Source organism: Erythranthe guttata, chromosome 9 (genome assembly GCF_056151865.1).
Source record: "Erythranthe guttata isolate IM_541 chromosome 9, IM_541, whole genome shotgun sequence".
Classification (NCBI taxonomy): Eukaryota; Viridiplantae; Streptophyta; class Magnoliopsida; order Lamiales; family Phrymaceae; genus Erythranthe; species Erythranthe guttata.
The window spans coordinates 14,582,501-14,609,175 of NC_142541.1; the positions used below are offsets into that span (position 1 = coordinate 14,582,501).

General features: G+C 35.1%; 5 protein-coding genes across 10 annotated transcripts in view; 2 read left to right on the forward strand and 3 right to left on the reverse strand.

The window, feature by feature from the left end:
• LOC105975588 (uncharacterized) overlaps positions 1 to 16 on the reverse strand; it is a 1,744-nt gene extending 1,728 nt beyond the window's left edge. The window contains exon 1 of the mRNA XM_013000785.2: positions 1 to 16. This exon is cut by the window's left edge and continues 269 nt beyond it. The gene's annotated coding sequence lies outside the window, so the exon portion shown is untranslated.
• Positions 17 to 1,465: 1,449 nt separating this feature from the next.
• Positions 1,466 to 3,691, reverse strand: LOC105976083 (PTI1-like tyrosine-protein kinase At3g15890). 3 transcript variants are annotated; one of them, XM_013001373.2, is made up of 5 exons: positions 3,461 to 3,691; positions 3,226 to 3,298; positions 2,899 to 3,046; positions 2,419 to 2,681; positions 1,466 to 2,128 (listed from the first exon to the last, which is right to left on the reverse strand). In XM_013001373.2, the coding sequence occupies exons 2-5, from the start codon at positions 3,267 to 3,269 to the stop codon at positions 1,558 to 1,560; spliced, it is 1,026 nt and encodes a 341-aa protein (XP_012856827.2). In that variant the 5' UTR covers positions 3,270 to 3,298; positions 3,461 to 3,691; the 3' UTR covers positions 1,466 to 1,557. The 3 variants fall into 3 exon arrangements, with proteins under 3 accessions (XP_012856827.2, XP_088679165.1, XP_088679166.1); XM_088823039.1 differs by having other exon boundaries at positions 3,394 to 3,691; XM_088823040.1 differs by lacking the exon at positions 3,461 to 3,691 and having other exon boundaries at positions 3,226 to 3,402.
• A 532-nt stretch (positions 3,692 to 4,223) lies between these two features.
• Positions 4,224 to 7,717, reverse strand: LOC105976016 (uncharacterized). The gene is made up of 6 exons (XM_013001295.2): positions 7,339 to 7,717; positions 7,201 to 7,243; positions 7,035 to 7,115; positions 6,086 to 6,272; positions 4,951 to 5,218; positions 4,224 to 4,719 (listed from the first exon to the last, which is right to left on the reverse strand). Exons 1-6 carry the CDS (start codon positions 7,393 to 7,395, stop codon positions 4,513 to 4,515), a joined length of 843 nt encoding a protein of 280 aa, XP_012856749.1. The 5' UTR covers positions 7,396 to 7,717; the 3' UTR covers positions 4,224 to 4,512.
• A 3,426-nt stretch (positions 7,718 to 11,143) lies between these two features.
• Positions 11,144 to 20,089, forward strand: WSIP2 (WUS-interacting protein 2). Of its 4 annotated transcripts, none has more exons than XM_013000971.2 (26): positions 11,144 to 11,424; positions 11,619 to 11,765; positions 11,931 to 12,110; positions 12,240 to 12,353; positions 12,851 to 13,009; positions 13,125 to 13,299; positions 13,393 to 13,516; positions 13,855 to 13,904; positions 14,099 to 14,267; positions 14,527 to 14,636; positions 14,722 to 14,791; positions 15,455 to 15,528; positions 15,668 to 15,763; positions 15,834 to 15,929; positions 16,306 to 16,433; positions 16,550 to 16,784; positions 16,875 to 17,015; positions 17,087 to 17,182; positions 17,315 to 17,458; positions 18,076 to 18,186; positions 18,278 to 18,457; positions 18,550 to 18,678; positions 18,768 to 18,863; positions 18,944 to 19,132; positions 19,328 to 19,494; positions 19,582 to 20,089. In XM_013000971.2, exons 2-26 carry the CDS (start codon positions 11,686 to 11,688, stop codon positions 19,778 to 19,780), a joined length of 3,312 nt encoding a protein of 1,103 aa, XP_012856425.2. In that variant the 5' UTR covers positions 11,144 to 11,424; positions 11,619 to 11,685; the 3' UTR covers positions 19,781 to 20,089. The 4 variants fall into 4 exon arrangements, with proteins under 4 accessions (XP_012856425.2, XP_012856423.2, XP_012856424.2 ...); XM_013000969.2 differs by having other exon boundaries at positions 11,181 to 11,424; positions 13,786 to 13,904; XM_013000970.2 differs by having other exon boundaries at positions 11,181 to 11,424; positions 11,625 to 11,765; positions 13,786 to 13,904.
• A 3,139-nt stretch (positions 20,090 to 23,228) lies between these two features.
• Positions 23,229 to 25,709, forward strand: LOC105975589 (Cystathionine beta-synthase (CBS) protein). Its single transcript, XM_013000786.2, has 3 exons — positions 23,229 to 23,781; positions 24,146 to 24,497; positions 25,191 to 25,709. Exons 1-3 carry the CDS (start codon positions 23,243 to 23,245, stop codon positions 25,524 to 25,526), a joined length of 1,227 nt encoding a protein of 408 aa, XP_012856240.2. The 5' UTR covers positions 23,229 to 23,242; the 3' UTR covers positions 25,527 to 25,709.
• The last annotated feature ends 966 nt before the right edge of the window (positions 25,710 to 26,675 follow it).

Below are 26,675 nucleotides of genomic sequence, written 5' to 3' on the forward strand. Positions count from 1 at the left end.
GCTTTTTGAAAAAGGTGACCGTTGTGTTTATTTGTTTTGACTGGAGGGAATGTTTGGCAAGTAAGCGCAAGTTTTAATTTTTTTTGGGTAAATTACACCCACACCCCTGAGGTATGCTTAAATAACTTTAAGGTCCCTGTGGTATCGATAATTACACTCACCGCCTTGAAACATAGTTATAAGCTCTAATGAGATAATGCATTGGATACGTTATTACGATAGAGTTCTAATGGTTTTAGGAAGTGGTGGAGACAACAAAGAGTTATGAGTGATTTAAGAAATATTGGGCGAGTCATGTCACCCCATAACTCCCCATAACTCTATGTTATCTCCACAACTAGCTAAAAGTAATAGTCCATTAGAACCCTATCGGAATAATGTATCCAATGCATTATTCCGTTAGAGTTTCTAACTACGTTTCAGGGGGGTGAGTGTAATTATCGATACCATAGGGACCTTAAAATTATTTAAGCATACATCAGGGGTGTGGGTGTAATTTACCCTTTTTTTTCTTTTCTTTTTTTCCTTTTCTAAGAAAAATACTTTTAGATTAATTTTATTTTATTATAAATTAGGGTAAATTACGGCTACACCCCTGAGGTAAGGCAAATTATGAAAAAACCAACCATGCTTGGTAATTACAACCTACTCCTCGACTATGAATCTTCTTACACGTTCATTCTTGCGGTGTCGAAGTTAGTGTAATCTTCTAGATTATGTGGAACATTTTCCAGTTTGTACCCGTTTTACCCCATTTGAGATCCACATTTTGATACGAGATGATCATAAGATATGTCTCTTGGCTTGTAAATATCAGATTGTGGTGCATCGAAAATTGCATTTTTGCACAAAATGAGTAGAAAGTAGAGAACATTATACGGAAGCTAGAAGATTATGTTGAATTTGAAATCATAAAGATGGACATGTAAGAAGATTCATGGTTGATGGGTTGGTTATAATTACACAAACATGAGGGACTTTTTCATAATTTAACCTTACTTTAGAAGGTGGTTGTAATTTACCATAATATTTATGGTTTTAGATAATTTTATCTTATTCTAAATTATTTGTTATTTTAGAATGTCAATCATGCAATAATATCATTTTTTTCTCAATTTTGTGATTTATAATTATTTAATATTGAAATAGAATTAGTTTATAAATAATTAGTAAGAAGGGTATTTTCTTCGCTATATGTGTTTTTCCCTATAATTTATGTATATTTATTGATTTTCTTAAGACACGAACAACAAGAATGACTATTACTTTGGCGAGACATTTGAATCGAGAAATGGCAAAAACATGAGTATCTCGACGAGGATCTCTTTGAGCTCGACTCGATTTACAGAGTCTACATTCAAATATAACAATTAAAACAAAATATTTTTTTAAAATCAATTTTTTGTTTGGCATCACAAAAATACAACCAATAGGTACAAAACCATGCAAAATCAAAAACAGAATATTTACAAAAGAAAATATATTTTTTTCTTTTAAGGAGAAAATTAAATATTACATGTCACAACTATTACACTAGATGCAAAAAAAATCCATAATTTAAACATTTTCAATTTCCACTTCTTCTTTTGCAACCACACTCTCCTTAAACATTTCATCACTTTCCAAACAAGAAAACTTCTCTTTATCAACCCCTCTCAACAATTCCACCACCTCAAGAATCGCGGGCCTCTTTTCGGGCCGTTCGTGCGCGCAAATCAAGCCCACAAACACAACCCTCTTCACCTCTTCCTCAACATACTTCCCATTCAATCTCTTGTCCGCAAGTTCATCGAACTTCTTCTCACGGGCCAAAGGTAGGGCCCACTCCACAATCGACCGCTTGTTATTATCCGTTGTTGTGGGACCCACTAGCTTCTCCAATGGCTTCTTGCCACTAACGAGCTCGAGCAAGAGAATACCGAAACTGTAAATATCGCAGCTTTCGGGGGTGGCGAGATGTCCGATTTGGGTGCCCTCCACTCCCGTGGTGACATGTGTCGCGCCGTCGGGTATGAACTTCGCGAATCCGAAATCGGCAACTTGGGCTTTGAAATCGGTGTCGAGCAAAACGTTGCTCGATTTTATGTTGCGGTGGATTATGTGTGGGGTTGCATGGTGGTGTAGATATCTGGTGTAGAACAAGTGAAAAGCATGTAGCCGCGTTATATCGAATTGCTAAAAAAATCGAGAAAAAATTAATGTTTGTTTGTACTTCGAGAGGAGACAATTTATACTGTAGTAGTCATCGTATCTAAATGTGTTACGACTTACGACAAATATATATATTTGGGCACAAGAATTTGAGAAACTTAAACATACTCAATTTCGTTTCGTTTCGTGCCAAACATAACCTTATATACTTTTCATAGCCAAAAAAAACACAATAAACCGAAAAGATGGATTAATGTTTTTACTTACACAATGCCTTCGGCAGCGCCAATAGCAATGTTCATCCGCCTGGTCCAGTCGAGCTGAGATTCAGCGGAATGCTGTCCGTGAAGATGCGAATGCAAGCTCAGATTAGCCATGTAATCGTACACGATAAGACGTTCTTGCCCCTCTGCGCAATAGCCGCGCAGGCCGAGCAGATTCTTGTGGCGAACACGAGCAAGTATCTGGACTTCCACGGAGAATTCCGTCTCCGCTTTGTTACTCCACGACTTCAGCCGTTTTACAGCTATCTGTACGAGAGAGAGAGAGAGAGAGAGAGAGAGAGAGAGAGAGAGAGAGAGAGAGAGAGAGAGAGAGAGAGAGAGAGAGAGAGAGAGAGAGAGAGAGAGAGAGAGAGAGAGAGAGAGAGAGAGAGAGAGAGAGAGAGATTTGAGTTTAATCACAACTACAATGTATAATCAATTAATCACATTAAAAACATGTTTGATTAGTGATTCTTAATCTTACTTGAGAACCATCCCAGAGTTGACCCCAATAAACACTGCCAAATCCACCTTCACCAAGCTTGTTATCATAATTAAAATTATTTGTGGCTAATTGCAATTCTTTCAGTGAATAAATCCTCCACGTTGACTCCTTTCTTCTTTGCTTTTTCCTGTTCAAGATTAACAACAACAACAACAAAAAATCACTTTTATGCAAAAACACAGCCAAACAGAGCACTGCACCACCCCTTCAATTTCTTATGCATAATAAACTGGCTTAATACAACTATCAAGATTAAAGTAAAATTAAACACACAATAAAAAAAAATAAAAAAAAAAAAGCACATACCGATCTGAAGCCTTAACACAAGAAAAGATTGAGCGGAAACCCATGAAATCTTTGCAGCAAAATCAGACCTTTTCTGCAAAAAATCACAAGAATTTATTAAAAGGGTTATGTTTGCCTCTTCACTTAAAACCCATAGCTTCCTATTTTCAAGGGTTCAAAGCTACTAACTTTAAGGAATTAAAGAAGATGTTTGGCAAGAAAATGGAGTTTTTTTAAATTTGATTTCCAAACAGACCCTTGTGATTAATGCTTCTCAACAAAGTGTTGGTTGATTGAGTAAAGCCAATTGATAAGGAACATAGATAAAGTTGATTGGGTGTTGTGGGTTTTGCAGAGGTGAGGGAATATTTGGTTTATGACAATCGTGGGTCAGTGCGTGTGTGTGTGTGTTTTAAGTCTTTTTTTTTTTCTACTTTTGTTTGAATGCTTGTTGGATCCCTCTCAATTTTTTAAAATTTCAATCCTCAACGGGAAGTAGGGGAGAAGATTATTTGAAGGTTTGAAAATAAATATTATATTATTTATTGGAAATAAAACTATTTAAGTAAATAATTTAAATTAATTTTATGTCTAAAGATTCCAAATTCATAGTATTGTATTAGTTATGTCTAATAATAATACAATAAAATTTCAAATTCTTTTTTTTTTATTAGAAAGTTGTTCCGAAATCGTTGTGTTAGTGTAGATCCCAAATTCATGTGTAATTGAATAAAAACTATCCCATCCGAATAAAACGATACAATAGTCACGGCATTCAACAGTTTTGTAGATGTTGCACTCAGTGAAATACACCAAGTGATTTTGAACCATTGATCTACACCGAGTGATCTTGAACCATTGATCTACAGATAATAACGTACACTGCTTGATTGGTGATTATTTATATAGATCTATGGTTCAAAATCGCCTGGTGTGTTACAGTAGGTGTAACATATGACCATATACAACTCAAATTCAGTAGACCAAATTAAAAAGCACATCTTAGTAATGACGATACGTGACAAAAGAATATTCGAGTAGTAATAGATGTCAAATGAAGACAATTGTTTTGTTGGCAAGAAATAAAGATTAAGCATCCGAAAAACGAAATCTACAAATACAAATACAAAGTTGGTTAAACTCATGATATATATTCAGTATTCACATTATGATCCACTAAAGGGTAGAGATTATAGAGAAAGAGCACATATAATAATAACACTGCCAAAAATGAATGAATACGAAAAAGTTACTCGATCTCTCTCTCTCTCTCTAGACGACGTATAGCATTTTCGATCGCAATTACAGTCATACGGTGATTGTGAACAAGTATAATTTAAGAACCAAAGCAAGTGCCAGCTGGAGCAAGAAGATACCGGCTACAATGAGGAACCAACTTTCGCCTGCAGATTTTATGTGATTTCTGAGGTTCAGTGCAACAAATGTTGCAGACATCAACCCAGCTACACCAGCTATTACCCATCTAAATATCTCCTGGGGAATCACCGATAAACACTGCCCAAAAAAATTAAAAAAATTAAAAATAGATAGAATTATGAGCATCGTAAAAGTTGGAAATATCCAGCATGACCTAATATTTTTCTCAAAAAAAAATAGACCTAATATTATATACTATGACCTATGTACGTTACGATGGAACGGAACACATCATAAGGGGGCAGATCAAATTAGTATGTGAAAGATAATACTACGACGAGTAAAAATAAAATGAAATGTTTATCTTACCAAAGCAGGAATGAAGACAAACAGCGAGTAGCCATAGAGACAAAGCAGCTGAACGAAGCCAGACGGAGCGGAGAAGTATTTGAGGACTATATACAAGGCAAGAGGCACTACAGTGACATAGCCATAGAACAATCCAGCAGACCAGGTCATCAGGTTGATATCGTAGTCCCATTCCTTTTTTTGCAGTTTGTGCGCTAAGTAGGTCACAAATGTACCGATGGAAGCCGCTACAAATATCAAGGTAGTGCAGATCCAGAAAGGCCCATACCTAAGCAGCATGAGTAGGTTAACGGCAAAACCAAGTTTTCACAGCAAAGATTGTGATACAATACAAATGGCTCTGGTTAAAAATCTTAACTAATGCAATCCAGCAACAGAATCGAACTAAGGCATAAATACAATAAGCCACACATTCTAGTATTCTAAATACAGGAGATGGTATAAGAATTGTCGAAGTCAGATGAAGTTGGTTTCGTTGATAAGAACCGGTAAAAACTACTCAGGAAGAAGTTATTTTGTTGGCCGGATTATATACTGACACACCACCAGACACCATTATCACACTATTTATAGTAAATCTCCACAAAGGATCGAATTAAAAACGTAGAGATATGCTCAAAGTGAGAATGGAATGGATATATAGACCACGATTCCAAATGGGAAAAGGCAGACGTGGAATTTGGGCCCTTGGTGCAACAAGAAGAAAGAATAAATGAAAAACAGAGGCACTGGCGCACTATACCCTAATATCAAAGTTAACGGCCTAATACATAAAGATGAAGCAGACCTTAAAGATTTTCAAAAAGTTACACAACTCAATAAAGTAATCGTTCTTCTTAGTTTTCTAATTGATCAATACATAATGAATGGCTCTATGATTAGTGAATAAGAAGGTTCCATATGTGTAAGACAATGATGGACAACTTCGTAGAGCACTCTTAGTAAGAGAAACAGTGGTTGGGAGCACTTTTCTTGGAGGATCTACATGTGCGTGAATAAGCATACTTAGATCTAGAAAGATGAGGTATGTTTCAAATCCATAATTGCAAAATGAAAAATATCGAAACCAACTAACTAAATGCTTGTATAAACTCCATTAAGTTGCGTAAAATGAAAGCAATAGAGCAAAACTCACAAGTCTGGATTGTTAGCAGTCTTTTCTGAGAAGCTTCCTCTGAAAGGGAACAATGAATCTTTTATCCTTTCTAGAACATCAGACGTGTCAACATCAAAATAGGGCCTGTATGCCGCAATTGTGAAGGTTCGAAACCAACCACTTTGCTGGGGCTCATCAGAACCAGATGCAGGTTTGCCAAATGTATCTAAATCAACAAAGGAAAAGTATAACTAAATTCCCCCTCAAACACAATGACAGTAGAATAAAGAAAAGGAAACTAATCGAAAACACACCCAGAGAAAAATGTGGGAAGGAAAAAAAAAGGCTCTGACATGATTTTTTTAACAAAATTACTTAATCACTTGGAATCTCTTCTTTTTATTTTGTTGGATAAGTGAAAGCAGTTACTTTTACAGGATTAAAGGAAGTCTCGCGAAGCTAAAGCCGAACATTGAAGCGACTAAAAATAATTCCATCCTCTAACCATGCAACTAATGTTTCACATATGGTCAATCGTAACATTGGAAAAGGCCACGACAAAAGATCTTCTCACTCTGTAAAAGTAAAAACTGACAAGTCTACTGCTGTAAACAATTTTAGTATCATCATTCATAAAATTCACCGTATTTTGAACAAGTTACTACTACAATGGACCAATTTTGGATCAGATTTTGAAAGCATCTCTTGTCTTCTGAAACCATTTCTTATAGGCTTCAATAATTTAATATTATGACCCTTGGCTATTCCAATATTAGAAACTCCTCGTCTAAACGAGAAATCGAGAATAGATATTCCAACTCAAAAGAGCAAGATCTAAATGACAACAAACAATCTTCATGTGCTTAATTTATGTTCTTTGTCTGCTTGTTTTAAGTGAACCGCATAAACTAGGGTTTATCGAAATAGCTCCAATCTCTCAATTCACGGTATAAACTCACAATAGCCAAATAAGGGGGAAAAAAATTACCATCGGCGTCGCGAGGGGGACGTGAGGCACCGGCGATCTTCCCCTGAGCTCCGGCAGGCGGAAATGTCTGCAGATTTGAATCTGGAAGAAGCACCGCCGTTGAATTTAATCAAATTAAACAAATTAATCCCCTTACAATAATCAAATTAAACAAATTAACTTTTACCATTAAATTTTACAACGACGTGCGGCGGCGGATCACCGACCGACTGCAAACAACATCAAAAACACAGAGAGAGAAAATCAGATCTACAATTAAAAAAAAAAAAATCAACGGAGAAAGGAGAGGCGAAAAAACCATTACCGGAACAGATCCGGTGACATTTTGATTGTCAATGGATGTGTAATTGCCGGACATCATCTTCGCTTCAAATCCGCGTTGATCTGCCAAATTACAATTTTCTGTATGTATATATTTGTAGATGCGAGTGTACACAGCTGATGTTTGGGAGGGGCAATAGTGTATCTATATATTTATATTCATTCGTTAAACCATTTTTGTACGGAGCCCCACTGTAACTCAAAATTTTGATCTCTGGTTACTTTTTTTTCTTGCAACAATTATCACTGCAGAAAATGTTTTAGGTAGATTTTGTTGTTGTACAAGTATTGTCTAGTAAATTTTATATTATTATTTTTTTGTTTAAAAAAAATTCTAGATTTCTAGGTGTAAAAAAAATATAAAATTAATATTTAAGGTATATATTTTTTTTAATATAGTTTATTAACTTTTTTTGGTTAAATAAATTATAACAAAAAAATCTTAATATAGATCACAATTAATTTGGGCCAACGGGCTCAGGAATTAAGCCCATAAGAGGGTTTTTTTAGTGGGCTAATTTGACTATTTCCATATAGGGTAAATTACAAACACCCCCCTGGGGTATGGTCAAATTACAAAAAAACCCCTCTTGTTTGGATAATTACATCTACCCCCCTAAACTATGATTTTTTCTTACACCTCCACCCTTATGGTGCCAAATTCAACATAATCATCTAGATTCCGTGAAATGTGCTCTAGTTTGTACTCGTTTTGTGTAAAAATACAGTTTCCGATGCACCACAAACTGATATATACAAGCTAAAAATCACATATTATAATCATCTTGCTTCATAATGTAGAGATTGAATGGGATAAAACGGGTACAAAAGTGATAATATTCCATATAATCTCGAAGATTCCACTAAATTTGAGGAGTTGAGGGGGTGGTTGTAATTATCCAAACAAGAGGGGTATTTTTGTAATTTGACCATACCACAGGGGTGTTTGTAATTTACCCTTTCCATATAACAACTTACCATTAGGCATTTTCTTTTTGCTTTTGAATAAATATATATTTGAAGTTTTATGGTAGTCATCTTTCTAATATTATTATCCTTATTATTAAACAAAAAATTTGTGGATGTGTCATAAAAATATTGTAACAATTTTGGTTCATAGTTTTTTCTTTAATGAAAACGCTCAGCCAACTATATATGTACACTGCATAAACCTACACTCTCGTATAATTGTTTGCAAATCACACGAGATATATAAACTACACTAGCCTAACTATAAGTAACAAGATCTACCTAACGACCGTTAATAAAATAATTCGAACCTAAATAAATTGACACAAATTCACTTGGTCAAACCGGTACTTTATCTGTTACACGATATTTTGTTTCGTAATTGAATCAAATTGAGGGGAGTTGTTGAGTTGTTTGGTACTAAGTCACTCTATCAATGATTCAATTCACAAGTTGAGGATTAATTAATCATAGTTTGGCAGTCTATTTGACGAGAAATGTGACCACTAGGCACTCATTATAAATATTTAAATTTGATTTTTTATATATTTTTTCACACATATTTGTTTAACCAGTTGTCAAATTTAATTTGCCTAGTTAGTAATCAGTCTGCAAGAGTGTGAAAGTCTGAAGGAACCTATTCACTTTAGTTATAGTAAATAATCCATATTAATCATCTAATCTAATTATGACAAATTGTAAAAAATTACGTGATAAGAGAACTTAATTGAAAAATTGATATCCTACTTTTTAATCTTGCTAATATATCAGACTCATCCAATACTTATTTGCTACTAACTAAAATATTACATATATATCAAAACTGAAATGCTAAATCCCACACTATTTTTACCAAATCATGCACATAACTAAAAATATTTATTTCTCTAAAATCTTCTTTCTCCTTCCCCATTCTTCTTTTTTTCCCCTAACTTTTTCATAAAATCACACACTAAAAACATCATTAGCATTCCAAGTTCGAATTTGACAAAAATCTTCACATGTTCAAACTAAAATAAAGTTGGAATTCGAGGAAAAAATCGATTCATATGAATTTGAATAATTAAAAATGCTTAATGAAATTGAATAAATATTAAATAAAACGGAACTCATTTTTTATGATTATTCATGTAAAAAAATAATGAATTTCGAGTGACTTGGATAAAATCATTTTAAAGAGAAGTTAGAGAAAATTTGAGTAGAGAAAGAATATTTTTATTTAATTTATGTGTGTGATTTAGTAAATTTTAGTGTAAGATTTAGCACGCCCCATATCAAAATCAATGATATTAAGTTGTTGACGGGTCAACGACGGAAAATTGCAATAATTAAAAAAAATAAAATTAGAAAGGAAATAAAAGTTGAAGTAGGTCACAAGAAGAATTTTTTTGAAACAACAATTCAAAAGTAAAGGTTAGGACTGGTGACCTTAGGGAAAAGATATTTAGAAAAAAAATGTAAAAATATAAAAATAGAGATTAATGTGATATATTTGTTAAAATTGAAAGTCAATATGCAAATTAGTTAAGTTGAAATATTATTTTGAGAGGTATTTCGAGATGGCCTTGCTTGTGAAACTATAGTTTGTCTTGATATATGTGCATTTAAGTATGAACAATTAATTAAGCTTATGGACGCGTCACGTACGCGTATCATTATACTGATTTTCCACATAACAGTATTCGGATTTATTCTTAATAAAAATAGATTCTAATGGTTTTACGCATGATTTCCTACCAACTTTTATTTTGATTTTTTTCCTTAAAATACTGGAGTAAAACTAATAATTTGAAATTCATAGTAACAAATTAACGTATTCGGATGGATTTATGATGTAAATATTAAAATTCAAGGGCTTAAAATGAAATTAACCTTTATTTTTATACTAAATATCAAATTAGTAGAATCTCGATAAATTAATAGTCTCACTTAAATAATAATTTATTTTGGTCCCGACTCATGTAAATGTATTACTTCGATAATTTAATATTTCGATAAATTAATAGAATTTTGATAGTCCCGACTATATTAATTTATAGGTATTTCACCGTATTGGCTCTTATTTAAAACTATTTTTCAAGTAAATAAAATGGCTTTTCAAACCTACTTATCCACTTTTATAATTAATAAAAAATTATTTAATTTAGTCATATCTAGAGTATTGAATCTAAATCAAAATCTTAAATTAATTAGATTTATTAAGTATACGCATATCTATGCTTATTTTCCTTGTAAACATGATTTAATATGTATTAACTAAATCATTATTTCTAAATCTCATCATATTTAATGTTTACAGATAATAAGTGGTTTTTCTATAATTATTTTATGTTTGACCAAATTTTAGTCAAACCAAAAAAAATTCCCAGTCAAGATTACCCTTTAGGGTTTCATCCAACGGTGGTCACGCCGAGTAACATTCGATAAATTCTCTCGTCATTTAAAAAGCTGTCGGTGACGTCACATCTCAGATAAAGTTCTCACGAAAAAAACAAATTTCACGCGATTTGTTCTTCTCGACCACGCTATATTTGCCTATTGATAAGCGCGTGTTCTTATCAGTTTATTATAAGTGGAGCAGCGTATCACTCATGGCACACCAACTTATCATAAATCCTCCTACTTATCACTGCCCATTTAATACGAACCGGAAAGCAATGAGAAGACCCACGCGCGCCCAAACAGGGAGCGCCAATCGCTTATCCCACATGGCATCTTATCTTATCCCCACGTACCTGAGGCGCGTGGATGACCGGACACGTGCAGTCAGCTCATATCCGTAACGTACATATTTGAGCGACACGCGCTGGGGGCGCGTCGCGCTTTTTAATCACGTCACTTTCTACATTTTCTCTTGCCTTGAAAAGCACCACCCTTGCTTTCTCTCTCACACACAACACACACCGCACCTTCCCCCACTTTATAAAGAGACTCTCCCACACAGAAAAAATGAATACATACAGAGAGAGAGAGAGAGAGAGAGAGGTGAGTTGCCTAAGGAAGGGGGCGGAAAAAAATAAAATAAAATAAAAGTAGAGAAAAAGTTGCCTGAAAACCCCCAAAAACTCAATCGATCTGTACTTTCGTCACGAATTCCCAGGTAAAAAAAATTCATATTCATATGCATGTGTGTATGTATGCGCGCCTGCCTTGCGAATTGCGATTGTGTGTGGTTTGCGAGTTCGATTTTGTTTCGTGTGTTTGCGTTGTGTTTGTTTTTGATTTCTTCATTTTTCGGTTCTGTTTCTACTGAGGGATTTTGATTTGATTTTTTCTTCAATTTTTGTTTTGAAGTCGTAGGATACTGGGGTTTCGGCGGATCTGCGAAATTCTGGAAGGACTGGTTTAATTGTTTAATAAGATGTCTTCGTTAAGCAGAGAGCTTGTGTTTTTAATTCTTCAATTTCTAGACGAAGAGAAATTTAAGGAAACTGTACACAAGTAAGGCTGCTTCCTTTTGTTTTTATTTTCCATTTTTTATTTTTTGTTTTTTGTTTTATTTTTCTCCCGCTTCAATTGCTGAAATGATTTTATTTTAAAATTACGCTCTCGTTGTTAATGATGTCTGACTTACGGTGTATTTCGATTTTTTGGAAATAATTGAAGATTGGAGAAGGAATCGAGTTTTTTCTTCAACATTAGGTACTTCGAGGAGACGGTGACTAATGGAGAATGGGATGAGGTGGAAAAGTATTTGTCAGGGTTTACAAAGGTCGATGACAACCGTTACTCCATGAAAATTTTCTTTGAGATTCGAAAGCAGAAGTATCTCGAAGCCCTCGACAAGTAAGCATTTAACAAAAAATGAATAAAAAAATTAAAAAAATAGGCTGTGTTTCTTTTAAATTTATTTGTGCGATCGATTTAGGGGAGTTGGTAATGGGTTGCTAAGTTTATTTTTGTACTTATTGACAGGGGTGATCATGCAAAGGCAGTGGAGATTCTTAGGAAAGATTTAAAAGTATTCTCGACATTCAACGAGGATCTATTCAAGGAAATTGCAATGCTATTGACCCTGCAGAACTTCAGGTATAATAACTATTTAAGTGCTGTGTGTTGATTGCGGTGATAATTGGGATTATGATTGAATTTTAGGTATAATTGGTTAAGTGTTGGTTTGTTGATTGTAATCATTATGCATCGACTTTCTTGTTGGAAGTTTGAGTATAATTTCATTTAGTCTTTTGTGTAGAAATCAGATTTTTGGTTGTGTAAACAGCAGCACAGTTCCTCACGCGTGTCTATTATATGTAATAATATATCTGGAATATATTAGTGGACAAAATTAACTTGATTAAGGAAGTTAACATTTGTAATTGTTTATGTAAGTTTTGTGTCACTTACAGAGATAATTTAAGCCCATTTTTGGGGGTTTTCAGGAGTGCTAGTGACAAAAATGTGTATAGCCAATTCATTCTTGTGAAATTGGCGTTTTGACCCAGAGAGATTTATCATTTTTTTTTTCCTGAGTATTATACTGTTTCTCTATATTCTTGATTATGATTGGAAGAAACTTTTCTTACCAGGGAAAATGATCAGCTTTCGAAGTATGGCGATACTAAGTCAGCTAGGGCTATTATGCTTGTTGAGTTGAAGAAATTGATTGAAGCAAATCCACTCTTTCGTGATAAGCTTCAGTTTCCCAGCTTAAAGAACTCAAGATTGAGAACACTGATAAATCAGAGGTAATCTAGGGAAGGCACATAATAAATTCTAACTGTGCTTTTCTTTTTTGATGTTTTTGATTAGTTCTCAGCGTAATATGAAAAGAAATAACTATACTTGCTTCTTGAATTGCAGTTTAAATTGGCAGCATCAGCTTTGTAAGAATCCAAAACCCAATCCTGATATAAAAACTCTATTTGTGGACCATACTTGTGGGCAGCCAAATGGTGCTCGGGCTCCATCCCCTGTCACTAATCAGTTGATGGGTCCACTTCCTAAAGTTGGTGGTTTCCCACCAATTGGACCTGGTGTAAGTCTTTTGAAATAATCGGGTTTATGTCTTTATTCCATGGTGAAAAATATCATGTATAATTTGTATTATTGTTGTTGGTCTCCTTCACAGCCGTTTCAGCATGCTCCTGCTCCTTTGACGACCTCGCTTGCAGGATGGATGGTCAATGCAAACTCTGTGCCACACCAAGCTGTTTCTGTGGGGCCTATGGGCTTAACTCCCCCTAATAATGCTGGTAATTTGTCTGATTCTTCTTTCATGCATACTTGTATGTTCTTTGATTTTTAAGGTTTCAGTATTCTGCTAGTCTTGTTGAAGTTTGACAACAACTTTATTTTTGGGGAAAAAAGTTTGGAACTTCATTTAATGAACAATGGTGTAATCACAACCAGTGTACAAAATGTGTAGCATGTGTCCATGTTGGTATAATAGTATCCTCCTCCCATTTGAACATGCTTCTTCTACCTAATTCACTGCTTGTTTTTATGCAATATGTCATGATAGCATCTATGATGCTAAAGCGTCCTAGGACTCCTCCTACTAACAATCCAGCACTGGACTATCAAACTGCAGATTCTGAACATGTGTTGAAGAGATCAAGAGCTTTTGGACTTCCAGAGGAGGTAATGCGTTTTCGACTGCAAGTCTCTCCGATCTTTTGACTTTAAAATGGTTTGAAGTTGTATAACATGTTGATTGTTGCCCTGCAATTTACGTGGTTGCTCGACTCTCATCTTCATTGCCCTTCATTTTGGTAGCAGATTCTCTTCCCATTTGAATTAGTTATTTGAAGTTCGAATGAATTCTTTATCTGCAGGTCAACAAGATGCCTGTAAACATATTGCCAATTGTGTATCCGGGCCAGAGCCATGCCCATTCATCGAATTCTGCCGATGACTTACCCAAGACTGTGGTGGCAAATTTGAATCAGAGTTCTGCTGTAAAGAGCATGGATTTTCACCCAGTGCAACAAACTCTACTTCTTGGTTAGCTCCCACTGCTTTTGGCATCTTTTCATTTACATGCTTATACATTTAGTGAATTGGACAAGTGCAGAAAACATATTCCCTTCACTTTTTTCTGCCTTCAAGAGGAAATGGCTCTCTCATTTGGTTGTATATTCCATCAGTGTTTTCGATTTCGTTGTCCATGCTGATGAATGGATAATAGTGTGTGAGTAATATAGGCATGCCTGCGTACAGAACAAACTAGTTAGTAATGTTTCTGTTTTTCCCTTTCTTTCAGTGGGGACAAATATTGGTGAGATATCTGTCTGGGAAGTGAGTAGCGGGGAGAGGATCGAAGTTAGAAATTTTAAAGTGTGGGACCTTGGAGCTTGCACAATGACACTTCAGGTATATTTTTGTGTATTGAGAAGTCTACTATTCCGTTACTGTGAAATGAGTTTACTGAGACCAAATTACTGATTTTTCCTTGTAGGCTTCTATGGTTAATGAATACACTGCATCAGTGAACCGTGTCATGTGGAGTCCTGATGGAAATCTTTTTGGTACGTATTTAAAGTCTTTAAAATTTACGGAAGTGTTTTTCCTCTGTCATCTAATTCCTCATGCAACTTAACAAAACAAAAAGGACAAGAAAAGGAGAAAGCAAGAGGATCCTTTGACAATTTTCTTGAACTTGTCCATGCGTATTTGGAATCTGTTTCAGCAATGAGACAGCCCTTTTAACCTTTCCGTGTATGATTTTGTTAGATGTTTTGTTAACCCTTTTTTAATCAGTATAACTGGAAAGTGGCTTCAGGAATTGGATTTTAAATTTTGATTTGCAAATCTAGATCAGTACTTGTATTTCAAGTGATGGATTCCAACTTTTCATTATTCTGCAAAAGTTAATGCGGGACTCAAAATTTCCTGATCCGGCTTATTTAGACCAAATCTCGCTGTAAAACCTTAATTGGATTTGGATTAGTTAAAATTTCTTTAGTTAGAATGACTAAGTTTACCCTGGTAAAAATTTCAAACCTCAGTTTTAGATCCAGAATACATTCGTGGTCTCATCTTGTATGTTCTGATGCAACTTATTTGTTGGTTTTGTTGCAAGTATTTGTACCAAGCACTGTAATTCTTCCTTTGTCCGATCAATTGAAAGGATCAGATGATACAGTTCCCACCGTTGCTAACAATATATATTTTTTGTCAAATTGATCTAGGTGTTGCATACTCAAAGCACATCGTTCACTTGTATGCTTATCATGGAGGCAATGATTTAAGGAACCACCTTGAGGTTTGTTTTTGACATTTAGGAATATGTTTCTAAGATCTGATGTTTTGCCCCACCTTTTGATTTCTCTTGCCGTTACTTTGAAGTAGAAAAATAAGAAAAGCCAAGGTGACAATTGAATTTGTTTGGTTATTTTTTTCAGATTGATGCCCATGTTGGCGGTGTCAATGATCTTGCCTTTTCTCATCCGAACAAGCAATTGTGTGTTATAACTTGTGGGGAGGACAAGGCAATCAAGGTTTGCACTCTTATTTTTATGTAATTGAAAGATTCTTGTGGTTGCATATTCTAAAAATATTTTTGCATAGGTGTGGGATGCAGTTACCGGTGTTAAGCAGTATACTTTTGAGGGTCACGAGGCACCCGTCTATTCCGTATGCCCACATTATAAGGAAAATATTCAGGTACGGATGCTATAAGGCATAATTGAGCACTAAACATTGGATGGATTATAAAAAAATGATTTTATGGAAGATTTATTATCTAATCTTTGGCCTATGTATGGGTGTACTGATGTTTAATCGTCACTGCGAGTAAAAAATCCATCAATTTGTGCATAAACTTACACATCAATGGCCATTAAAATTAAAAGCTTGCAATTTGTCTTGAATCAAACATTTAAAATGAGGTATAGGGATGTATAGTTGTTTCCATTGCATTACATCTATCATGGATTTGAAAAGCGTTTTACTCAGTTTTTGTTTGTTAAAGAGTTCTATTCCACTCTATCTCTGGTTTGCCATATAGCTGTATATTTTATTGTATTTTGTTCTGTTTCAGTTCATTTTTTCAACTGCTGTTGATGGAAAGATCAAGGCATGGCTATATGATAATATGGGTTCAAGAGTGGATTATGATGCTCCAGGTCATTCTTGTACTACTATGGCCTACAGTGCTGATGGGACAAGGTATAATAACTGTTCCTTTTATATCTAGGTTTTGCTTGTTTTAATCGGGTTCACATATTCTTTGCTTGACATGATTTTCTTAACTTGTTTTCTTTTTCCGTCTGACATAATTGTAGGCTATTCTCCTGCGGCACGAGCAAAGAAGGTGAATCATTCATTGTGGAGTGGAATGAGAGTGAAGGGGCTGTAAAGAGGACATATCTTGGTCTGGGAAAACGGTCAGTGGGAGTGGTGCAATTTGATACAGCAAAGAATCGCTTCTTGGTTGCTGGTGATGAGTTCAAAATTAAATATTGGGACATGGACAATGTTAACCTTATGACTAGCATTGATGCTGATGGTGGTTTACCGGTAACAGCTAGATTCTGTATCTTTAAACATTACTTAATTTTTAGGAGCAGGACTTGATACGTGGTAGCATTTTTTTAAATCATTTTTCAGGCTTCCCCTTGCATTCGGTTCAGTAAGGAAGGGACATTATTGGCTGTTTCAACTAGTGAGAATGGTGTTAAAATACTTGCAAATACTGAAGGTATTAGACAGATGCGCTCCATGGAAAATCGTGCTGGAGCTTCTTCAAAGGTAAAAATATTGAGTTCTTCCAAGTGCAGTTTAGGATGTTGTTTTAATTCCGTCCATTTTTTTTCCCGCAGGCACCTATTATTGGCACATTTGGTGCTTCTGGTTCAGCAGCGGGACCTAGCGTCGGCACAGATAGAAATTCACCCATGGGTGCTATGATTTCATTGGTGAGTATCATTCTTCTATCTGGTTTATTTGAGGATATATGGTTTCTTTATAAAATTGTCATCTCTGCATCTTGCATTGGAGTTTGAACTGTATATGGGATAGAAGTCCTAACTGTACTTGCTTTGTAACAGAATGGGGATTCCAGGAACTTGCCAGATGTAAAATCCAGAATTTCTGAGGAGATGGAGAAATCGAAGATTTGGAAGCTTACTGAAATTAGTGAACAATCTCAACTTCGCTCCTTGAGGCTTCCTGATAGTCTGCTGTCAGTGAGGGTAAACTCTTCTAAATATCATGCTTTCTCTATGTCTTTTTTTTTTTAATTCTCTCTATATGTGTGTATCGGCCTTTTTCTTGGTTTTTGATAAAAGCTATTTGACACCCTTCCTTGTTAAGAGAGGTTGGAAAAAAAGAATTGGAGTATTTATAAATGAATTAGTTACTGATTTTAAATAATAAATACTGGTTGAAAATCTTACTGTATCTTTAAGATGGCTGAATGCTCTGGCCCTTGGCCATCTATAGTAAGACAATTTAAGCTTAAGCCAACATATTAATGAATAAGTGACAATCGGACTATTTTAGTTATCTTTTATGCATGGCACTGTGAAGCAGGAAGACAATAGTAAGGACCTATCTTTTGGTGTATTATCAAAATCAAGTAGCAACTGAGGCTGTTTAGATATTCTACAAAAAAAAGTTAATTACGAATAATAATGAAAGTAGTTATACTTGTTTCTATATTTTGTGTTTTAGCTGACAGTCAACTATTACGCTGTCTATTTTTCCATCTGTGGCGAACGTTAGGTTTAGTTCAGTATATGACTCTATTTTCTTTCAATTTATAGGTAATGATTATTTCTAATGCTTAGTTTATATCTTTCCGTTTCAGATTATTCGGTTAATTTACACAAATTCCGGAAGCTCCATCTTGGCATTAGCATATAATGCTGTCCACAAACTTTGGAAATGGCAACGTAGTGAGAGGAATGTTACTGGAAAGGTTTTAACTTCTCTATTTGAGGTCTAGTTTTCAATTGATTTTCCCTTCCCTTTTGGTTTAACATTATTCTCGAATTCTTCCTAATTTGTAGGCAACCGCTGCTGTGCCGCCACAACTTTGGCAACCTTCTAGTGGGATCTTAATGACCAATGACATAAGCGAGACAAACCTTGAAGAAGCTGTTCCTTGTTTCGCACTTTCGAAGAACGACTCTTATGTTATGTCAGCTTCTGGAGGGAAAATTTCCCTATTCAACATGATGACTTTTAAGGTTCTAGCATTATTCTGGTTTGATTGAAAATGTTACTTCTTTAACATATATTGACCGCCTATCTGAGTAATTGTTACTCCTTTTATTTTCAGACAATGACAACTTTTATGCCCCCTCCACCTGCTGCAACATTTCTGGCTTTCCATCCTCAAGACAATAACGTCATTGCTATTGGCATGGAGGACTCCTCCGTACAAATCTATAACGTCCGCGTTGATGAGGTTCTTCGCTAAAATGAAACTTGATCACTCGTAAATATCTCAAATATGTACTCTGTCATCAATTTTTATTTTTAATTTTTTTCCAACAGGTGAAAACCAAGCTCAAAGGTCACCAGAAAAGAGTAACAGGCCTTGCGTTTTCCAATGCTCTCAATTGTCTTGTATCTTCAGGAGCTGATGCTCAGGTTGGTGTATATTCTCTTGCTTGATTGTCGTGTTTTTGAGTTTTAGTAAACCGTATTTATAAATATACTGTGTTTTCCAGATATGTGTTTGGAGTCTAGATGGATGGGAAAAGAAGGCAAATAAGTTCCTGCAGATTCCTTCAGGTCGTTCATCGAATCCTCTTGCACAGACACGAGTTCAGTTTCATCAGGATCAGACTCAGTTTCTCGTTGTTCACGAAACTCAGTTAGCCATATACGAAGCTTCCAAACTTGAATGCATCAAGCAGGTATGATAGGAACAGTTGCCTCTAACTTTCGGTTATCATCCTAAATAAAAATAATATAGGAATTTCTTTGACAATTAGCATAAATACAGGGGTGCCAAATGCAAAAAAAAAAAAAAAAAAAAATTCTATTATCATCAATTCATATTAATATCAAGAACTATATCATCGAACTAACGGAAGTTGGTTTTATGGCAGTGGGCTCCACGGGAATCGAGTTCTGTAATTACGGATGCTACATACTCGTGCGACAGCCAATCAATTTACGCCAGCTTCGATGATGGCAGTGTGTGTGTCTTCATCTCTGCAGGGCTAAGGCTGAGGTGTCGAATCAGTCCAACATCCTATATGCCTTCTAACCCAAGGTAGCAAAATAAATCACATCTCCATTTCAATAAATAAAAAAAACACACACGGTATATAATGGTACCCTTTGATAAATTATTTGACAGCTCGAGGGTCTATCCATTGGTCATCACTGCTCATCCAACGGAGGCGAACCAGTTTGCATTAGGGCTGACAGATGGTGGGGTCCACGTGATGGAGCCGTTGGAAGCTGAAGGAAAATGGGGAACAGTACCTCCACAAGAAAACGGCACTGGTCCAAGCATGAGCCATGCTCCTGCTGCACAGGATAATTCCTCAAGGTAGCAACAGTATATCACTCATGGAACTTTACAGAGCGCTGAGAAAAAAAGTTTCCGTCTATTAGTGGTTGGGGTTTTATCTTAGGTTGGCTTCGTAGCTTGTAAAAAAAGAAATTGCAGAGTTGTGGTGCTTTAATTAGATGAAAGGGTGGTTTTTTTTTTTTTTTTTTTTTTTTCCAGTTTGGAGAAAAAGAGACTGAATGGAAAATATAGTTTTATTTTTCTCGTATGATAGACGGAACTTATAAATATCGGGAACCGTATGTCTTCTTGTCGAATGATATGATATATTTATGGGATTATTATTACCTAAGTTCTGTTTCTGCTTTTATTTTATTCTACCTATTAATTTGAGTTTCATGTATACCAGAAGAAATGGTATATTGAACAATTGGTGTTTAGTTATTGACCAATTGGATTAATGATACCAGAAAAACGGTTGGCCATTCTTTCGTTTCAATATGTTTGCTAGTATTGAATCATCTTGATATAAAATGCCCTTTTTATTAATAGGGAGAGGTGTACCTTAATTTTCCTTATTAGACAAAAATCCTACTTGCTCCTTTTTCACCCTAAATCTGAATTACTTCCTCCTCTCCTCACGGACAACCACCGTCGAGGCACTACCGAACATCAAATACCTCCACTGGCGTCAAGGTGCCACCATCTGCACATCAAAAGCATCCACCGCCGTCGGAGATCTGGACATCAAAACACTTTTACCGCAGCCAAGACACCACTTTCTGGACATAAACACCTCCACCGCCGGAATGAAACAACCCTCCTCTCTTATATCGGCAACTTCCTCCTCTACGGCCCGACCAACGCATCGCTTGGCAGAGCTTCTCCCATCCGTTCGGTACACGCCAGTTTTTCTGCCATCAATTTTAGTATTATTATTATGCGACAGTTTACGTAATAGACTATAATCAACTAATAACTCAACTATGTTTTGTTATAGTCGATTTATTACTTTTTAGTCTAATGTACATTTTAATATTTTAATTAACTATAGTTGACTAATAAATCAACTACACAACCAATATAGTTAATCCTGAATTTCAGGAAAAAAGATGAGGTAAACTGAAAAGGGCATATTACAAATAAGCCCATCAGTGGGAACTTATTCATAAAGAGATCCAGACAATATTCTCCTTTACCAATAAGTCCACACATGGTCCAGATTTATGTAAAGGACTAAAATAATCCCTCTTACTTTTATATGCTCCAATTTCATCCTTAACTTAATTTAACTTCAATTTGACCCCAAATTTCACAAATTATTCAATTTTGACCCAAAACTTTTTTTTTTTCACAAAATTTTTTTTTTCAAAAACTTTTTTTTTCCGCCGGATTCCGGCGTTGACTTTTTTTTTTTTTTTTTTTTTTTTTTCTTCCGGATTTTTTTTTTCCGGATTCCGGCGTTGACCGGCGGTCAACGCCGGTCTCCGGCGTTGACTTTTAATTTTTTTTTTTTTTTTTTTTTTTTTTTTTCTTCCGGATTTTTTTTCCGGATTCCGGCGTTGACTTTTAATTTTTTTTTTTTTTTTTTTTTTTTTTTTTTTTTTTTTTTCTTCCGGATTTTTTTTCCGGATTCCGGCGTTGACCGGCGGTAAACACCGGTCTCCGGCGTTGACTTTTTTTTATTTTTTTTATTTTATTTTTTTTTTAATTTTTTTTTCTGTAACTTTTTTTTCCGTTTAAACAACAATATTGCTTTGAATGACAGTAATATTAACTATATTACTGTTAAACACAGTAAAAATAACTAAACTATAGTTTAACACAGTGATATTGCTATATTAATCTCTAGCACATTAATATTAACACAACAAAATTCATTATTATTGTATAATAAAGTAATATTACTATGTTGTCCGTTCAACAAATGTAAACAAAATAAAAAAACCAAAAGAATTAATATTACTGTGAGTGACAGTAATATTACTATAGCAACAGTAATATTACTATAGCAACAGTAATATTACAATAGTAGACAGTAATATTATTACGTTACTCCGTGAATAACTCAAACAAACAAAATATCCAAACAAAAGAATAATATTGATGTGGTTGACAGGAATATTACTATAACAAACAGTAATATTACCGTCAACCACAGTAATATTATTGTGTTTACAGTAATATTACAATAATAGACAGTAATATTAATACAAACACCACAAAAAAATAATAATATTGATGTTGTTGACAGTAATATTATTGTGTTTACAGTTATTTTACTGTCAACGACAGTAATATAATTACGTTGACTTGTCAACAAATCAAAAAAAAAATAAAAAAAAATAATAATAAATAAAAAAATATAATATTGCATTAATTTACTGTCAACGGCAACACAATTACATAAATGTAATGTCAACGGCAGTACAATTACGTTAATTAACTATCATTGACAGTATAATTACGTTAATTTACTGTCAGTGACAGCACAATTACGGTCAACGTTTAGCGGCGGACGTGGAAAAACAAAACAAACCAAACAAAACAAAACAAAAAACTTAAAAAAACACTAAAAAAAGAGACCGCCGGAAACCGGCGAAAAAATCCGGAAGAAAAGAAAAGAAAAAAAAAAGAAAAAAGCAAAAAAAAAAAAAAAAAAAAAAAAAAGTCAACCGCCGGTCAACGCTGGAAACCGGCGAAAAAATCCGGAAGAAAGAAAAAAAAAAAAAAAAAAAATTTAAAAAAGTCAACGCCGGAGACCGGCGTTGACCGCCGGTCAACGCCGGAATCCGGCGGCAAAAAAAAAGTTTTTGAAAAAAAAAATATTTTTTGAAAAAAAAAAATTTTTGGGTCAAAATTTAATAATTTGTGAAATTTGGGGTCAAATTGAGATTAAATTAAGTTAAGGATGAAATTGGAGCATATTAAATTATACTCCAAAAAAAAGTCAAAATTGAATTTTTGTGGTCAAAATTGAACTTTTATGGACAAAATTGATTAATTTGGATTATAATTAAGAATTGGGTATAAATGGTTGAGGGTAATATTGGGATATACATGAATGTTTCCTTTAGTTATAATAAATATTAAAGGGATGGGCTTATTGGTAAAAGAGATATGTCCCCTAAACCTAGAATAATAAACATGCTTGGTTGGGGACTTTTGCATAAAAATCCCAACTGAAAATTCGCAAAACATATAATGAGGATGTTTTCACTAATTATTTCCAAAAAATAAACTCGATGCAATTTCAAAACAGCGGTGGAGGGTATTTCAGTAATTTTCTATATTTCATAATACCACACCGTATATGACTAATGTAAGATAATGTTAGTTTTGTCAAGGTTGTTGAGTATTTGTTTCAGATTTTGACCAAAAAAGCAGACACTTACACGTGGCGGAACCTAAGGTATCATGCAGCCTCAAATATCGACACGTGTACGAAAAACGAGACAATCCCTTTCTTCCACCTCTTTTTTTCTTGCATGTACCCACAAAATCCATGGCAACTAATTATTATTATTTCATCTCCCCTAAATACCACACCCTTATCTCCATTTTCCAAACACACAAGCCAAAGCTCCCACTCATGCAAGCTACAAAAACCGAAGGAATCAGCGGCGGCGCCGCCGCTTCCGCCGCTCAGCCCACCCAAAGATTGAGGGACAGGAAAGTGAAGGACTTGATCACAGACAAGAAGAGATTGGTGGAGGTGCCATACACCGCCTCCCTCGCCGACACCATGAACGCCCTTCTCGCCAACCGTGTTGTGGCGGTGCCGGTGGCGGCGCCTCCTGGCCACTGGATCGGTGCCGGCGGCTCCATGATATTGGAGTCCGACAAGCAGACCGGGGCTGCCAGAAAGCACTATATAGGGATGCTGACCATGTTGGATGTGCTGGCTCATATCGCCGGAAACCAGGCTGATCCGGCGGAGGGTGACGGCGGCGATCTTGACCGGAAAATGCAGGTTCCGGTGTCCTCGATTATCGGGCACTGTCTTGAGAGCCTCAGCTTGTGGACACTCAACTCTAATACTGGGTACCTTTTGATATTATATTTTGATTTGTTTACTCATTTTAATTCTTTTTATTTTATATTCTTTTAACATTTACAAAATTAAATAATTAAAATATGTAATAGTACCGTTCAAGATAGATATTCAGTAGAACATAAATTAATGATTAATAACATACCGTAAATAATACTTTCTTCCGGTCCCAACTCGATAAAAAACGTATTAAATTATTAGTTCGATAATTTAATATTTCACTAAATTAGTAGATTTTGTTAGTCGCGACTCTATTAATTTAAAGATTAATTTAAAGAGGTTTAACTGTTTTATCCATTTATCCCAATGTATGTAAAACCCTCACTAATTAATCATTAAGTACAATTATTGCAGCATAATAGATTGCATGGAAGTATTTAGCAAAGGGATACACCGGGCCCTAGTTCCCGTGGATGGGCACACGGAGAACATAGCCGGGGTCGAACTCGTCGAGTCCGCGTCGAGTTACCGTATGGTCACTCAAATGGATCTCCTCAAGTTCTTGAAGTTGCACGAGAACGAGCTCAGAGGTATACTCGGCCGTTCTATCAGAGAATTTGGAGCCGTGAGCGAGTATGTCTTCGGTGTTTCCGATAGAACTAAAGTGATCCATGCTATACGGTGCATGAACGGCGCTTCGCTTAGTGCGGTCCCGATTATCGAATCCACCGATGATATTGAGGAGAATCATGAAGAGCTTATAAATGTAAGTATAAGTCACTCATATATATATATATATATATATATATACTATATATATATATAGACTAGACTAGACTCGACCGACATTAGTTTCCTTTTATGAATTCTCATTGGAAATCTTGGCTTCAATCATGCATATAGGTATAGCAAGCTTGATTTGATTATATATAATTACAATGTCATATGTTCATGCTATATATTTGGGAGGTGCTAAATGTCGTTTTGATTTTCTTTTGGGTACCATCTCGGTGTTAAATGCGATTTTGACCATTTTGCAGTCGCAGAACGTAAGACACGAAATTTGTAGTCCTATTGAGTTTGGTATTCTAATTCAATTCAACTTGAATCAGTTAGATTTGGATGTCGGTCGGTTGAGAAATTTATTCATGAATGAATGAACATTGGCTACAAATTTCATTTTTTCCCCACCCGATTTGAATTATAATTCATTCATGCACAACTCTATCATCCCACATTCAATATTCAACATCCAATCCAATCTAGCTGATTCAAGTTGAATTAGAAATTCAACTCAAATGACTTCTAATATTGTGTTTCTGCGTTTGCAATACTCTGATCCGCAAAAGGGTGAAAATCACATTTGAAGTCAGAACTGCACATGTAAAATTGAAATGACATTTGACATTTCAATATATGTTTTTTCGTGTCTATTTCGTACTCTCTCTTACTCTCATAGGGCAAAGAGAGGAGGCTCGTGGGAACGTTTTCAGCCACGGATCTAAGAGGATGCCCGATGCCGCTTCTTAAATCTTGCTTGCAAATGAACGTTATGGATTTCATCAATAAGCTCTCGGATATCCCACTACACGAAGCATCCGGATTGAGAAACTCTACAAAGGAGCTTATTACATGTGGGCCCGGATCACTTCTCGGGGAGGCAGTGGACAAGGTTGTTCGCAATCATGTGCACCGCATTTGGGTCATCGATGAATCGGGCCTTCTTGCTGGGCTGATCTCGTTGACGGATATAATACGGGCCACACGAGCTTGGATGATTTCCGAGCCCGCATAGGGAGCTCTGTATGATAGTTAATGCGTGTAATTAGTTCTTATCGGGCTTTTTTGTAATGGGTTTGATCCGGAACTTGCTTCGAATTCTCCCTTTTTTTTTGTATGTATAGTTTGTGCAATGTATATATTTTGGGTGCTTTTGTGTAATAGAACTAACGTGCAAGAGTACCTGCAATCTGCATTAGTTCATTGTTGCCGGGCGCGATCTGTTTACTGTGTGTCTAATTTTTTGCTGATTTCAGATATTGATTTTAGATATAATGTCCAATTTAAACTAAGGGTGTGAACGAGCCGAGCTCGTTGGAGCTCGAGTCACTGGAGCCGGAGCTCGAGTCAGGCTCATTTTGTTGCTGTTCTCTTTTTATTTTTTTCCAATATTTTTTAATTAATATTATTAAAAATTATTTTTAAAAAGTTACAAAATAAACAATATATTGCAATTGTATGTATTTTTAATATTTATATTTTATTTTTATTCATTTCTATAATATTTTATATTATTATGCATTATTTAAATAAAAATGATATATAAAAAAATAATTTAAAAAAAAATAAATAAATAATGCTTCCGAATCAGCTCGTGAGCTCACGAACAAATAAAAACAGGTTCGAGCTCGGCTCGTCAGAAAGCTCGAGCTCGAAAAATTTGAGTCTGAGTCCAAGTTTTTTCGAGCTGATTCATCGAGCTCACAAGTCGGCTCGTCTCGTTTACCGCCCCTAGTTTAATCGGTAACAGTTTTGAGTTTTCACAAGTGTCATCAAACTGACAAGTTTATAAAATTATAATTTAAATTAAATAACTTAATGTACGACAGAAAAAATAAAAATATCGGGATTTAATGCCCGTGTGATTCGGGAGTTATTGTAGAATTAATTCTCTTTTGAAAAAATAAATAGAAAGTAATTCAAGCCCTGCTTGATGAATTTTAATAGTTTTAAGGGGTATTTGATGCGTATTAAATAATTTAGGGGGGCCAAACTATTTTCAACTCTCCAAATCATAATTAATTAGCAATATCTTTGACGTATTACTAATTCAAATCTCTCTCTCTCTCTCCACCACTTAACCCTTTTTTCCTCCTCGAACACTCCGTCAAAAAAACAAAAAAAAAAAAAAAAACAAAAAAAAAACAAAAAAAGGGTAAATTAC